The 16,760-nt window shown below is 41.5% G+C and overlaps 1 protein-coding gene across 1 annotated transcript; it reads right to left on the bottom strand.

Annotated features, from left to right (window-relative positions):
• Positions 1-513: 513 nt before the first annotated feature.
• On the bottom strand, positions 514-16,499 carry LOC120546010 (BRCA1 associated protein). The gene is made up of 13 exons (XM_039780743.1): positions 16,121-16,499; positions 15,424-15,585; positions 14,072-14,303; positions 12,659-12,848; positions 11,175-11,288; positions 10,082-10,230; positions 9,532-9,607; positions 9,261-9,399; positions 8,378-8,487; positions 8,210-8,299; positions 8,013-8,116; positions 6,228-6,367; positions 514-1,388 (listed from the first exon to the last, which is right to left on the bottom strand). Exons 1-13 carry the CDS (start codon positions 16,197-16,199, stop codon positions 1,171-1,173), a joined length of 1,803 nt encoding a protein of 600 aa, XP_039636677.1. The 5' UTR covers positions 16,200-16,499; the 3' UTR covers positions 514-1,170.
• Positions 16,500-16,760: the final 261 nt, after the last annotated feature.

Genomic DNA, 16,760 nt, shown 5'->3' with positions numbered 1-16,760 from the left:
AATGGTTTTACCTTCACAGGTGTGCTTTGTCAGGGTTCATTAGTGGAATTATTTCCCTTATTAATAAAAAAAGCAAAGGGTGGCTACTTTGAAGAATCTAAAATATAAGACATGTTTTCAGTTCTTTCACACTTTTTTGTTAAGTACATAATTCCATATGTGTTCATTCATAGTTTTGATGTCTTCAGTGAGAATCTACAATGTAAATAGTCATGAAAATAAAAAGGAAACGCATTGAATGAGAAGGTGTGTCCAAACTTTTGGCCTGTACTGTACTTCACAGGCCTTTTAGGTACTTCTTGGTAAAAGCAGTGGTATTATTTACCCCCTGTGGGACACGCACTCCTGCTTGGGAATCACTGACCTAGATGTTAAAGGGTAAGCATGCTTCCTGCTCCTGCCCAAAAAGGCTTCCCGTCAGTGGGTATGATCTGGCTGCTGTCCCTGGACTTTCCAACAGCGATAAACTGTACGGATAAGAGAAGGAAAAAAAGCAACGTGGCAAATCAACGATTCTCCTCCATCTCTGTTAATCTTTATCATCCTGAGTAGTGTTCAGTGTTAAACTACTGAGAAATAATGTTGGGGGGGGGGTGAATGTGAAAAAACAAACCCATTTTACTTAAAAAGGATTCAGGAAAAGACAAGCTTCCTTTACACAAAGAAAACATTCATGTACCAGCTTCGCTTTGCCAAATTTCTCACAATGTAAAAGAAAAACACATGTCAGCTATTACAGGGTATTAAACTGGGAAAAAAAAATGATCATTTTGGTCTGATAAATACCGCTTATGACCAAAAAAAAAAAGATATTCTTTTTAGATTGTGGAAATAGCTGAATATATTGACATCACACAGACGTTAAATATATTTAACAAACCACAGCCAAGTGTTGCCGTTAATGGCTGACCAATCCACCACCAGGTTCCACCTTTCTTCTTGTGGAAGCCACATTAAGTTAAGTTGTGCAGGTAAATATCATCACTATTTCATCTTTCTTCGAGAGGATGAGCGTCAAGTCTTTATTTCTCTTCGGAGTGCTTTCTGGGGAACCACAATGACGGAGACGCACGTTAACCAAAACAAAAAGGACAAAGCTCAGCCGTGTGTCCAACGCTGAGAGGCTGGGATAGTTTCTAGCATGTTCCAGTAGACTTTTAAAACCGCTGCCTACTTCCTCTTCCTGCCCCGGCCTCTCCTGCCTCTGGCGGAGGAGGGGCCGGCTCCGGCGCTGTCCGAAGGGCTGGCGCCGATGTTGATCTGTCCCTCCTGGATTTCGCTGCGGGCCTCCGGAGGCAGGTGTTCAATCTGCTGCTGCGTCTCCAGATAAAACATCACGTCTCTCAGCTGCTCCTTCAGTTCTGCTATTGCCCCGTCCTTACATTCACCTACAGGGAAACACCAGCCAATAGACACACCAACGGATGGTAAATGGACTGTAAAGAAGAAGCAACGTGGCATCATGACTTTGCGTAAACATACACGCCACTTTCCTAAAGCCAAATGGCGTGTTATCTCTATGCATTTTGAGCTTTCCACGTGTAGGTCTACGTGGATTTGTACGCGATTTGCCGTACTATCGCGAGAACAATGTCAAAAAAGTTGGGTTTAGGAAAAGAACATTGGGAAAGGCTTTAGTAACACAAAAAAACAACAAAAAAAAACAACAAAAATACGACAGTGACCAACACCTGGGTAAAAGTCCTGTGTGTTACCCATCCACCACCCCAACCAACCTCCCTCCGCGAATTTGCATCCATTCATACTGCTCGCTACGGCGAAAATTCACACGTAATGTAGGTCAATGGCGGCCGAACAGCGTTGATAAACACGCTAAAAAGCGATTATGCGTCTTGATAATACTCAAAAACGGCATACGAATTGGCGTGTCATAGGGCTGCTCGATTATGGAAAAAAATATAATCGCAATTATTTCAGTCAATATTGAAATCACGATAATTTAACACGATTACTCGTTGACTTCTGGAGAGATGTTGCAATTATTGAACTTAAAAACAGTGGAAAAAGTTACATAAATCAACAATAACAAAAAACACTGAAAGTTGCCTTAATATTTGTCCTATTTAAACTTTATTTCATTCAGAACACAAGAGAAAATAAGTTTTCTTGCAAAGCTAAATGTTTGTTTTTCTCGATTATTCTGTTTTTGTGATCATTGGGAGCCAAAATCATAATCCCGATTACCTTTCGATTAAATGCACAGCCCTAATACGCCACTTCATGAGATCAGTCTGAGAAGAAGACATACTTGCTACAAACCTTATCTGTGAATTGTCCTTTTATGTGTTACTCTTCCTGTCTTTTCATTTCAACTCAGAGACAAATGAAGTGATTTGAACTTTTACAGATGAAGAATAAAACTATCACCACATTTTAAGTGGATATGCTGAACTTGTTAGCAAAAAGTTGTTTATTTTCTACATCTGGCAGTTACCTAGCAACATGATGAATCATCACGAGTATTTGGGTGTTTGTGTCCACCTGATGAATGTCAGTCCAACTCCCCTCTCTCTTTCAGCTGTTTTTAGTCTCTACCGATGCCTGAGGGAAATGAGGTCTCTTTAGCTGCTAAATGCTCCACTATGTTCACCAGCTAGTCTCTAACTGAGTCTGTCTGCTGTTTGCTGCTGAGCAGGTAGTGTTCAGTGGCCTTCTGCAGCTTTTTCTCTGAAAACGTTGCTATGAGAGCAACAGAACAGTAAATTTGTGGACCCGACAGATAAACAAAGAGCTGAAACTCACTATGAAGCTCCGTAAAAGCCGAGAGGAGCTGCAGATTCAGCTGAGAATTCACACTGTCACATTATCATTTGGCACATTAGTCAAATTACTGATGGATGTGCAGCTCCCTTAACCTGTAAACCCAAGATAATAGCACACACTATTTGCTTTACAACACTTAAATGTGCAGTATAATGTATATATACTATTCCCATACATTGATATATTTGTGGCGGCTCACCACAATATCAACACTGAGCGGCCACATATTGATTTTCATGTTTACTATCTAAAATGGGTCAAATCTGATTTCACTGTAGAGTGGAACCTACTAGAACTGTGCTGATGTATTTCACACTGTCACTGCTGGCCTCAGGGCTGTGACCGTAACACAGCTGTGTGAACTTCCTGTCTGTAAAAGTGACTTAAATAAACATTTAGATCTACATACAGATTAGTAAAAGCTGTGCAAAGAGAGCACAAACGTAGAAAACGTAGCTCTGCCCATCTCTGTGTAACTACTGGACGGATATTTTTGAAACTATTTCAGACATGCCGAATGCTCTCACCGCATTGTTTGGTGTCTCCTCCTTTGTACCTTCCCTATAGAAATCTAATAGATATGTTATTGCCTTTGTCACCTTATTAGCAAGAAGCCCCTTAAAAAAAGAATCTTAAAAAAAAAAAAGATTAAAAAAAAGCAACAATCACACAGAAGTAGTGCATTTGCTTCAAATAAGTCAAACTACAAAGTGTCACATGTAAGTGCAACATGTAAGTACAGTACAGGCCAAAAGTTTGGACACACCTTCTCATTCAATGCGTTTCCTTTTTATTTTCATGACTATTTACATTGTAGATTCTCACTGAAGGCATCAAAACTATGAATGAACACATATGGAATTATGTACTAAATTAAAAATAATTCCACTAATTAACCCTGACAAAGCACACCTGTGAAGGTAAAACCATTTCAGGTGACTACCTCATGAAGCTCATTGAGAGAACACCAAGGGTTTGCAGAGTTATCAAAAAAAGCAAAGGGTGGCTACTTTGAGGAATCTAAAATATAAGACATGTTTTCAGTTATTTCACACTTTTTTGTTAAGTACATAATTCCATATGTGTTCATTCATAGTTTTGATGCCTTCAGTGAGAATCTACAATGTAAATAGTCATGAAAATGAAGAAACACATTGAATGAGAAGGTGTGTCCAAACTTTTGGCCTGTACTGTATATATGTAATAACCATCATCTTTTTAGCCAAGGTGCAGTCGGAAGAGATACGTTTTCAGCCTGCGGCGGAAGATGTGTGGACTTCCAGCTGCCCTGAAGTCAATCGGGAGCACATTTAGGAGATGGTGACACAGAGGAAGAGCCTTCTTGGTGAACTTAATCAGAAGCTGCTTTGTTAGGAAAATTCTGATATGAGACTTTGGCTTTTAAAATGAAAGAATAATGGATTTCTGAGTTCCACGTGCTGCCCATAACAAGAAACGCTCGCTCAGCTTTGAAGTAAGACACATCTAAATATCTTCAGTGCAACGCAACAAACGGCACGGATTTATTTACACAAGTGTTGATTTAACTTGAGTCAACCAAACCAAGCGAGCAGTGGAACCACAACATCCCTGGACTAAGCTCTGACTACACTCATTAAATAACACGTGTTCAGACCGACTCCAAGAGGATGACTAGCAGTGTGGAATGTTTAAAAAAAAAAAAAATATATATATATATATATGCCGTGGGTTAAACTTTCAAATCCCTCTCATCAAAACAAGTCAAATGGCACGACTTGCATGGGTCTCATATAAACACAGAGCACCTGCGTTGTGGAACATTTGTTTAAACTTTCTGCATCCTCAGAGCTGAGCGCTGAAGGAAAAATACTGGTACATCTAAACCATAGGCCTAAAATTTCCATTCAAATCTCTAGTCTAAGCTGACATTAACGTTGCCCTCAGTGCAACTGCTGCCTAATAAAGTATCTCTTACTGTAGACATGACAATAAATAAGACATGATTTTACTTGTCTGATGAGGACTTGCACCAGGTGGCTGTTTTAAAAAGGTAAAGAGATTCCTTCCCTCTGAAGTCTTTCTTTAACTCTTGTCCATGGTCTGTCTACCTCCAGCAGCGCTCTGTTTATGATTTGCAAATATTACGGTATAAATGAGGAAGTACTTTCTGACTGCCGGCCCCAGATACAAAAACAACCCATCTACCTTCAGGCACATACTGCATGACCTTTGCTCTCTGGAAGTATTTTCTGAATGTCTACCAGCCGAGCATTCAACAAATTCCTGTTGTGTATCCCTCCCGGGCACGGCCCCTGTGCTCTGGATTCTTTAACCTGACTAAGCAGCAACCTCCAGGTCTGAAAAGTGAAGCCAATGCTGAAGCTCCTTAAAGCAACACTTGATCTACAGGTTGGAAGCAGAATTTTCCATTACATTACATTGTCCAGTTCATTCGAACTACAGATCCACTACCTGATCTGGCAAACTTGCTTAATGTAATGTAATGTAATGTAATGGACAATTCCGCTTCCAATCAGTAGACCGAAGTGGGAAAAGTTACCTAGTGTTGCTTTAAACCAGCATTTTTTTTCCCCCAGTGGCCAACAGGAGCGGGTTGCAAAAAGAAGTCCGTTTCTATAGAAGTCTGTGAGAAAATGAGCCTACCTCTCACTTGATTTAATACCTCAGTAAACATTTTCATAGTGAGTTTATGGCCTCAATCGCTAGTTTTAAGTCTTCTTCAGTACAGCATGATGTTCATCTTGTGTTTTTTTAAAAATAGACAATAAAGCAGGGGATGCTTTAGGGCGTGGCTAACCTGTGATTGACAAGTCCTTACAACAGCGGTGTCCTTGCTCCTCCCAAGCTCCACCCTCTCATCCAAATATGGTCACTTCTGGCTCTAATAAAAACTAAGATGGCGAGGGGAAAAAGCCAAACTCAAGATTTGGCACTGTAGTCCACAAACCAATGACGTCACAGTGGCTACGTCCACTTCTTTTATACAGCATTGAGTCTGACATTAACTATGGTTAATAACTATTGTTAATGTCTGGGAAATGAGCAGCTAGCTTACTTGGAAGCAGCACCAGACGAGCTAATTTAGGTAGAGATGTCTTGAGATGTTTCGGGGTCAATCCAGGTTAATTTTATTAAATCAGTATGGGCTTAATTAAACTCAATCCAATTACTGAACTCTATATAAAAAAAAAAAAAAAAAAATACAGTTCATTGAGTGGTCTTTGGAACCAGGCTCCAAAAGGGATTTCACCCCATGCTAAAATACCCAAATTTACAGCAGAAAGAAACATGTTTAGTCCCACTCTTGATCTCTATAGCTAAGTTCACCCTTCATGACATGCAGCACTTTAAGCCTGAATTACAGTGTGCTGTGTAGTGTGCTGTGATGGTGACTAGCATAATTATACATATTTATCAGTTATCGTCATCTCCTCACTCACCGGTCTCTTTCGCTTTGAGTTCCTCCTCTGCCAGCTTGGCCTGCAGCTGCACCTGATTGGCTCTCAGACAGCGGTTCATCTCCTGCTCCTCCTTCAGCTCCTGGGTCAGCTTCAAGACTCGACTGTTCAACTGGGTGCACCTGAACACACAAACACAGAGTCAGCGGTTTACAATTTATTACAACTTGGCTTTTATTTGTGTAGCTCTGGCTATAGGTTTCCTTTAATAGAACACTTAACAGCATGCATTTTGACTTGTCACAACAGGAAAAGCACAGGTGGAACTGATCAGCTTAACAATGTGAACCAGCGTGCACAATGCCAAATCCCTGGAAATGTCACACCCAATTAATGTTACTAATGTTACTTAATTAATGTTAAATTAAAGGGCTTTTCCTGTTTTGACATGTCAAACTGTCCGCTGGGAAAATAGGTATATTGTTGCACAGACACTCTTATACCAGTTAAATCACACAGGATGTTTCATCCCACCTGAGGACCTACAGTATGCTTCATTGTCCAGAAAGGGTTAAATTCAGTTTGTTTTTTTTCCAGGGAATTCTGTTGAGGTTTTCGCTGTAAAATGCCCAGGGGAGGGATCCTGGGAAAAGGGAGTGTGCTTGTGTGTTCAAATACTGAAGAATATTGTATGTGCAGACTCATACGATGATTAGCATTGTGGTTTTATTCCCACCTGAAAAGAAAGTGTACCTTTAAGATGAATTGCTGTTTTAGTAAATATCAAATACACTTACAAATACGAAAGAATAACATCAGAGACTAGAAAAATGCATTTCCTGCAGAAAATGCGCGTGAATGCTGAATAGCTAAATTGCTAAAGCGAAACTGGATGAATAGATTAAATCCGTGAGAAGAAGTTGAAGAAGTGAGAACAGTTGGAAAAGTGGGAATGGTTTTAATAAGTACGAATTTCATTGACAAGTTGAATAACCCCACTAATGTGTGCCGTGTAGCACAAATCTCTTTTTTCTCTGTCTCTTTTAAAATGAGTCGTAAAGACAACAGCAAAGCCCATCTTTACTTTAAATGACATCAAACAAAGAGAAATGTTCTCACCTCGTTTTAAAATAGTCAAAAATCGATACTAGAGTAACCTACTTCCTTGTCCAGGTGATGCAATAAATATGCCGAGGAGGAGAAAGCATAACGTAATCACTGCGGAACCATCATCAAATAGCTTCATTTCTCTCTCTCTCTACTGTACTATGACAATTGCTCAATTGTAGAGAGAGAACAAAACATGGGCAGCGAATGGGGGAAGATTTGGAACGGTTGTTATTTGGAAGCTCACCGAGCCAAATGTATAACTCATGTCGCTTAAGTGAACACATTTGCTGAAACTACACAACAATACCTACGTTTTAACATATAAATCATGTATGACAAGTAAAAATTGTGAGCGTGAGAGCAATTTATAGACAAGAGACAAAGACTTTCTTTTTTAAGGCTCCATGCTCTAGTGATGACATCACCCACTGTAAGTCACGCAATACACACCCATTATAATCGATCAAAATGCCTGAAATGAACACTAAACAAACAGTGATATCACAAAAACTGTAAAAGATCTCAAACTGTGCTGGTCCAGGCAGAAACAGAGTCCCCGGCCGAAGAGACGACAACAGGTAACGCCAAAATGTCATATAGTTTGCTTTTGGTTTTTTGGCTCTTGTAATACGGCAGATGATAGGAGAGAGATTTTGTTATGGGCTGGGATGGGGGAAAAATTCAATAAAAACATTGTAAAAAAAGTGTCAGTCTTACTTCTTCTCTATTCCCTGCTTGTCTTTGCTTAGTTCTCCGAACCGTCGCTCCAAGTTATCACAACGCTCCAGAGTCTCCTTAAATTTGGCCTTCATGTTGTTTATCTGTTAAAAGACATGTGTGTGCAGAGAATAATCAGAGAAAGATGCAAGAAAACTTAAAGACTTAAAGCCTGAATTGTTTATAGCACTCAGTACCTCCTCAGCGGTCTCCTTCTCCAGATGAACGATCTTATTCTCCCAGTAAATCCTCTGAGACTCCAGCTGACTCGTCAGCAGGTACGAGTACTGCGGACATGGAGAACCAACAATGTAATAAATTGTGTGTTGATTTAGCAAACTTAAGCATCAAAAGCAAAGGCTTACCTCCAGTTGAAGTCCGTCAATTTTCTCAGCGTGGCAGGTGTCTCCCTCGCACTCGTACTGCACCATCTTCCCGTCGGTCTTACTGGCCACCAGCCGGTGCACGTAGTTATCTGGAACCACAAAGATCACCACGGACTGGTCGGTTAGAGCAACCAAGGGTACCCAAACATCATTTTAAAGTTGGTCCGTTGCATGAGAACTGAAACAATTAATTAATCAACAGATAATTAGTTGAAAGAGGAAAAATGTATCAATTTATTAAATTAAAAATGCACCCTTGAGGGCATTTGCTGCTTTTCTCCGTTTTATCATTGTGCTCTTGAGCAAGGCACCAAGGCACCGAACACACACCCCACACCCCTCAAACAGTTCGGGGCGCTTGTCCAGCAACTGCAGCCCCTTCACTCTGACATCTCTCCATTTGTGCAAGTAAAGGACCTGACCTGTGTGTGGATTTCAGGCCTGTGTGTAGCATGTTCTAACCACAGAGTGAGAATTTTATTTTATTTTTTTTAAATTGTAATTTCCCCACTGAAGATCAATAAAAAGTATAAATAAATTAAAAAAACATATATATACACGTCTAAATTTGTTTAGGTCATCTTCTGCCCTCTAGTGGCCAAAAGTGCTTAAAGCAGCTTTAAGAGCCATACATTTTTTGTTCATAAAGATGTAACCTTGCAATTCACCATCGCCATCCTCAACTAGCAACATGTGCCTGTTCTCACACACACACACACACACACACACACACACACACAAACACACACACACACACACACACACACACACACACACACACACACACACACACACACACACACACACACACACACACACACACACACACACACACACACACACACACACACACACACTCTACCTCCTGCGTAGTCCCAAACACGGTGGTTGGTGAGCTGCATAGCGTAAGTATGCTGCGTTTCCTCAAAGTGCTTGTAGGCATGCCGGCTGACGTAGCGACCACAACCGATGTGCCCGCAGATCAAACAAATCCACAGGTTCTACAGAGGAAAAAAATGACACGTGGGGTGAGCAAAAAAAAAAAAAAAAAAGGTTAATTAAAAGCTAAATCAATTTAAGAAGAAGAAAGATCCAGTACAAGATAAAGAGCTACACAGATTGATATCAGTTACCTCCTGCACTCCACACTCAAAGCACTTGTTCTCTTCAACTGGTTCTGGTGTTTGACAGTATCTACACACAGGACACCTGAAAACAGAGCCAAACACATTCATCTATTGTGACGCGTGTGTGTTCAGTGGTCCTTTTGTGAAACAGAAGAATACACGCAAAGAGGAGGACAAAGACAAACATCCCGTGACATGAAGCCTGGAGAAATAACCAGTGGACTAAGAATCAGGCGAGAGAGCACCGAGCATGTGATTCTGTCATCAGTGAGAAGGTTCCTTTATGTACAGGGTTGTAAACCAGTCCTACGGTACATTTACACTAACTATCACCAACGGTTGCATACATGCAGTAGGAGTGTCAGCGATTAAGATAAACCAAAAGCGGAAGGACAGCACTGAGTTTTAGTCACATCATTGGTAGAAAAAAGGTCAGAAATAAGCTCATCTCAAAAGGTAAAATCACGTAGGTAACACAGGACAGCGTGGTAATTCCAGTGTGCGTGAGTGAGTGTGTGTGTGTGTGTGTGTGTGTGTGTTTGTGTACACAACTCACGAGGCATCTTCCCACCGCTGGAGACACTGGCTGTGAAAGCTGTGGTTGCAGAGAGTGGTGAGGATGCCGTTAACCGACTCGTCCATTCTCTCCAGGCACACGGTGCACTTTGGCAGCTCGGTGAGCTCCATCACCGGCAGACTGGCTCCCTGAGGGAGGGGCGTGGGGGAGGAGGAGGGGGAGAGAGAGTGAGTCAGAGGAAAAAGGGGGAGGAGATTAGAGAAAGGAAACTATTTAGGATCAAAAGTATCCAGTTTTCACTCATTTCTTCCTATAATCAACGATAAGTGCTGCGGCTGTGTTTGGTTACAATGGTCACCGTAGATATCAATCAGTCAACATGTATTTATACCGCCCTTTACTGCAACCAGCAGGTATCCACAGTGCTACACATCAAGGACCAAGAATAAAAACATAACATACAGTTTAACCAGAAAAGGTTACGTAAAAGCAGGAGGAAGAAAGGGAAATGTCACAGTGCTACTATGCATTAAAAGCCATAAATAAATCCATACTATACTAAATAAATACGTTTTCATATTATAAATTAAAAAAGAGCTACGTCTGTAATAGTTTGAATTGGGGCAGCAACTGCAAAAGCGCGATCACCCCACAGTTTGTACCTCGACCGTAGGACTTCTAAAAATTCGAAGGGTTAAAATCTCAGAAAATACGCCAGGGCCAAGCCATTAATGGCCCTAAAAACAAACATTAACATCTTAAAGTCGATTCCAAAACACACCGGGAGCCAATGGAGAGAGAGAGTAAAGAATGGGGGTAATGTGTGCACGCCTGGAGGCATTCGATAAAAAGCGACTAATAGTTATTTTCATTGATTATTCCGACGACTCTCATCTCAACTTATACATTTGTTGTTAGGTCGACAAAATGATAAAAAATGATAGTCAAAAAAAGTCTTGTTTTGTCCGACAAAAACCCAAAAGATATTCAGTTTACAAATGACTTTTTAAATAATATATTTTTTATACATTTTTATAGCAGATATTTTTTGTTAAATAACTAACCGTTTAAATGACTTATTGTTTCAGCTTTAAGAATAAACTGGGAAATGTATTCTTATGGGTACATTTACCTCGTCAGACCTTATAACCTCTGCCCGCTCCACATAGACCATTTGGCACACTGCGTCCTCTATGGAGTTGAACTGGCGGCCATTACACGCTGTGTAGAAACTGTCTGCGTCTGCCTACAATGAGACGGAAGGAAAAAAGCAACATCAAGTCAGATGGTGACTAAAGTCAGAAATACAGAGGCACAAACTTCAACATACATTACAAAGAGTCCAAAGTCTACACAGTACAGCTCCAAACTAACAGTGTGTTTGTGTCAGAGAAAACAGCCCATTAATGGGAGCGAGAGCTGAGCCCTGAGGGGAACACAATTGATTGGCAGACAGTTTGGGACGACATTTCCCACTGTTCCAAGAACCCAAATCACCAGCAGATCCACTTCAACATATGCCATAGGACATACTGGACTCCCCAGAAGAGATACGTCTCGAAAGCCAGTCCCACTCCCTACTGTACGTTCTGTCAACCTGAACAAACTGGAACTTTCCTGCACATGGTCTGGGAGTGTGAACAGGTGCATGAGTTCTGGGATAAAAGAACATCAATAATATCTGATGTGATAGGATGTCGAATTCCTACCGACCCGATTGTTTTGTTACTTAATGACGACTCTAAATTACACCTGCTTGGGATACCGAGGAAACTTTGGCTAGCCGGCTCAACTGCAACCAAGAAAATGCTAGCTCAGCGCTGGCTCCCCCCCCCACTCGCTTTGTATAAAACAGTAGTTGGCGTATTTTCTAGACATAGTTATGCTTGAGCTCTCTACAGCGAGGATTAACAAAGCCAAGTCATCGACTATCAGACTATCAGCAGCACAAATATCAGTCTTAATGACCTCAACACCACAAGAACTAGCGGAGAGTGACTAGGCAAGGTGTGAAGGGTGGGAGATGGTTTTTGTGTAATTTGTGTTTTTTTACACCATTTGACACCAACTGTCATACATTGTGGAATGTATTCTGTATGTCTGAATGATATAAATGGTGCTAATAAAAAAATGATCACAAAAAAAAAATGAAAAACAGCCCATTAATGCGATGTTATTAAGCCGCAAACTTAGAAGTCCTGTGTCCCTGAATTTAGGTAGGATTAAATAAGTTTATACTTCATTCTACTCCTTTTTACTTGTGTAAAGAAAGGAAATTTGCTAATGAAATTAATTATGTTATCTCTTTTCCATTTTTTTGATACGTTTACAACAACTGCTGTTGTCTTTTTTAGTTGAACTGTGCAAAAAAACTTCCCTCCAGAACATGGAAACAGTCATTTTGGCTGACACTGAAAACTCAGAGCTCAACTGATTTTAAGGCAAAGATAGAAACAGACAGACTGTGAGTTTGAAAACATAGTCACTGTTGTGAATATTAGATTCCATTCTGTAAAAACTCTGAACAAAGCCTCTCTCGTCTATTTTAATTGGTATGATAGGTCTGTATACGTACACATAAAACAAAAGGTTAAAAAATCATGATTATGCTCTTACCTGTGTACAGAACTTAATCAGGACCATATACTGGTTAGGGGTCGGGTCCCGTATGATCTTCATATGCTCCATGACATCATTAAAAGGGGCCAAAAGCTTCATGAGGTCGTGGCTGGTCATGGTCGCGGGGACAGTCAGTATGCACACCATAGCGCTGCGTCTTACATCCTCAGTCAGTGATGTCATTTTGCTACAAAAGAAAACAGCCATATATAATATATATATATATATACATATACATATACACATACACACACACACACACACACACACACACACACACACACACAGCAGTTATGGGTTGCATCTCATAGCCCTGAAATTGCCTCCTTGACTCCTCCACTTGCCTCCCTTCCTCTAGTCTTAGTCCCTCCCACCGAGGAGGCATGGAAGAGACGCGAGGAAATCACGGGAGGAGAGAGGCAACGAGCAAATGTGTTTAAGAGGGACGAGACGTCCTTTCCTCTGAAGAGTCACATGAATTCATCAGCTGTATGGGCGGAGTTAGCATCTCCTTCAGCTGCACGGCTTCCAGGAAGGCTGCTCCCATGTTTCATCGCTAGGGTTGGGACCGCTACCGAGACCCGCTTCCTACGCAACCGGTAGGAATCGGACCGGATTGGAACACAATATTTGGCTCTTTATTTCGGTTCCACTTAATGTGTCGACTGAAACATTTTCCCTCCGTCGCTCCGAAACGGACGTAAAAATATCACACTTTCTCTGTAGTCTACCGTAAATGTAGGCTACTTTTAAAACGCCATATTTTCCCTCTGGGCTCACCAAAAAAAAAAAAAAAAAGCCTTTCTTTGATGTCATTTTTCAGTTTTTCAAGAATCGGTTTAGGAATCTGAATCGTTTTAAAGGGATACTCCACCATTTGTTGAAATAGTTCTTATCTCGGTCCCCCCTAGCTGTAGATAGGTGGGTCAAAGCATTTTTTGTGCATGCATCGTTTTAGTCCGGTGCAACACCGGCAGCGCCGCCGCTAGTTAGCTTAGCATAGTGAATGGAATCCTATGTTGCCGGTTAGCATGTTGTGAGTAAAAGTGAGCCAACAAAAAACAAAAAAACAACCTAATTACTTGCACTGAGACAAATAAATGCGTTGGCCCACCTATCTACAGCCAGGGGAGACCGTGATAAGAACTATTTCAACAAACGGTGGCGTTTTCCTTTAAAAGTACCGGTTCGGCATTGGAATCGTAAAAAAATCCAAACGATGCCTAACCCTAATCCTCGCTCATGGCTCCTTGGGGCAGAAATAAGAGCTTTGAGACAGCCTTCACCGAGGGGGGACAGAACAACATCCGGTTCAGCCGAGGAGCTGAGGAGTCAAGGAGCTGTCGAATAAGGGTTATGAGACGCAGCCAGGGTCTGAAACAATGAATAAACATTTCAGATGGGACTCACTTGGTCTTGTAGAGGTGCATGATGCCATGGACGATCTCCACTGACGGGTTTCCGCTGAAGAAAGAGATCTGGTCCGGCAGCTGCTTGGAGGGGGAATCAGGAGTAGCGCCTGCCGCCTCGTTGGTGTCCTGTGAAGCCTCAGTGCCCTCCAGACCGTCTGCTTCGGTCTGCGCAGCCGGAGGTCCACTGTCCGGCTCGGATGAACCACCGGGGTCTTCGCCTCCCCCTTTATCTACAATGAAAACATAGTTTGATGTTTTTCAAGAATTAGGCTGACAATATTCTAGTTTCTTGTCAATGTAAACCAGGGGTCAGCAGGGGCCTTTTTTTATTTTTATTTTTTTTAGATTAACACAAAACATACAACTCACAACATGGACACATCACCTCCCCATCTGAACCTCCCACTCGCCATCACCCCACTCCCTAAACAACATTCAAGACAAGATAAAAATAGCCAAAATATGCAATAAAATAACACAATAAACAACAAACTGTAAACCAATTAAACATATTATGTATATGTTGCTAACACCGTAAGCACATTGCATACATCTATCCCCAGTACATGGCAACCTTTTTAATAGGAAGTGCCATTTTAAAATGTTCTTTTTATGTAGTCTCGCTTTGCCAGACCATCCTCAGTGCAAGAAAACTCCGATTGGACAGATAGTCTAGCTAGCTGTCTGGATTTACCCTGCAGAGATCTGAGGAGCAGTCAACCATAGTCCTCACAAATCCACCGGAGGTTAGAACGCCAACACAAAGAAAGAGGAAGGTAACAAACAGCCGAAAAGAGGGACATCCAGCAGAATTTCAGGCGGCAACGGAGCAATCTCGGATGTGGAACGTCGTGGATATAAGGTGCTTCTCGTGTCGCTTATTTGATAGTTCCTTGACTCCTCGGTCCTCGGCTGAACCCTAAGTTGTTCTGTCCCTCCTTCCAGCCTTCCCTGAAGCCGTGCAGCTGAAGGAGCTGCTAACTCCGCCCAAACAGCTATTCATGCATAGATATAGAACATGTATTCATGTGACACTTCAGAGGAAAGGACGTCTCGTCCCTTTAAAAACATTTCCTCGGTTCCTCTCTTCTACCACAATTTCCTAGCATCTCTTCCGGGCCTCCTCGGTGGGAGGGACTAAGACGCGAGGAAGGGAGGCAAATGGAGGAGTCGAGGAGGCAATTTAAGCGACATGAGAAGCACCCGTAGACTAATCAGTGTGCCATATCAGCATTAAGCCTGCCATCATCTCCCAAGCCCGCTCAGGCAGTGTTATTATTTTTTCCCTACTAGCCAATCAGAGGCAGAATGGGGCGGGTCTTGGTGGAACTTCCAGCTTCATGTGCTTACCTGGGCTGGGCTCAAAGGTTTCTATAACCATGTCCCCCATGGCTCTGCTACCAATGTGCTGGTGCAGTACACCTGCTCTTTCCAGATCCGTCTTTCCACTCAGGGTGTGTTTGGCTACACCCAAAGCCTTCTCCTGCAGTTCCTTCTCCGACATGCCTTCAACTGAACACAAGAGACACAAGAAAACAGCCCTGTTTTCAGCTTTGGGACGATGCACTTTCCAGCTGATCCAAGAGTCTTTTTTTTAAAGACTTTATTTAGCAGAAGTAGAATTTCTTCATCCTTCAGTTTGTTACAATCATTTAACATCAACACATCTGGAGCTACGAGGTTTTCACTGGACAGGAAGGGGAGGAAACACTGTCATCTGAAAAGTTACTAAAGCTGTCAGACAAATGTAGCGGAGTACAAAGTACAATATTTACCTCTGAGATGCAGAGGAGTACAAATAGAAAGTAGCATAAAATGAAAAGTACAAGTTTCTTAAATTTGTACTTAAGTTCTTGAGTAAATGTACTTAGATACATTCCATCACTGGGTCTATTTAATAAATAAGGTCTACTTTTGAAAACACTTGACTGGTTAACAGCTGTGACGTTAGAATCTTCACTTATCACTGCTGGTTAGCTAGCTTCGTGGCTAACTCCACACAAACAGTGACTTTCGTGTTTAACGCGTTATGAGAAACTTAACTCACCGGCTGAGTACTGGAAACCTTGTGGATAAGGAGACTGGTCGGCTAATTCCAGACGGATAACAACCAGAGACACACTCATGTGTTATAAAAGAAACGACCACTTTTACAAAGAACAAAACAACCCGGTGACAGCTAGCTAGATCACTAGCAAGCTAACTAGCAAGCTAACGGCTAAATATAAGTAACAGAAGGCCAGTTAAAGCAAAACGCCTTTTAGTCCAGTTACACCAGTATGTTAGTCATACTGGTTTGGTCTTTGCCGACCATGAACACGAACACTTGTGTGTAGTTGTCTAAGACTTTAGCTAGCTTCGCTATGTATTCACAGCTGTTTCTTTCTAGCATGCGGCTCTTCTTCGTGTACAAAAGCAGTGAATGATAACTTTGCGTGTGTTGCTGCCACCTACAGGGACCAGCTGTGTACTGCACCCGTTAGAGATGTACAGTCAGATAGACATAATATATATTATGTCTATGTGTGGCTTGCAGTGAATACACCCATGCTAAAGTTGACTAAAAAGAGTAATACAAAATCATCTTTTGGAAATTGATTTTGATGCCTTAATTAAAAAGATTAGGAAAAATCCAACCTTTAAGGACACCAATTTTCTTTGTGAATGAATAATGTATCGTAAATAAA

Source organism: Perca fluviatilis, chromosome 17 (genome assembly GCF_010015445.1).
Source record: "Perca fluviatilis chromosome 17, GENO_Pfluv_1.0, whole genome shotgun sequence".
Taxonomy (NCBI): domain Eukaryota; kingdom Metazoa; phylum Chordata; class Actinopteri; order Perciformes; family Percidae; genus Perca; species Perca fluviatilis.
The sequence above is the reverse complement of the archived record's forward strand: the minus strand, read 5'-3'. Positions and strand labels throughout refer to the sequence as shown.

Coding starts and splice junctions, on each gene's coding strand:
- LOC120546010 (XM_039780743.1), bottom strand. CDS start 16,199: ATGAGTGTGTCTCTGGTTGTTATCCGTCTGGAATTAGCCGACCAGTCT. Junction 14,304..15,423: donor AACCTTTGAGCCCAGCCCAG/GTAAGCACATGA, acceptor TTTTCATTGTAG/ATAAAGGGGGAGGCGAAGAC. Junction 6,368..8,012: donor AAGCAGGGAATAGAGAAGAA/GTAAGACTGACA, acceptor TTGTGTGTTCAG/GTGCACCCAGTTGAACAGTC.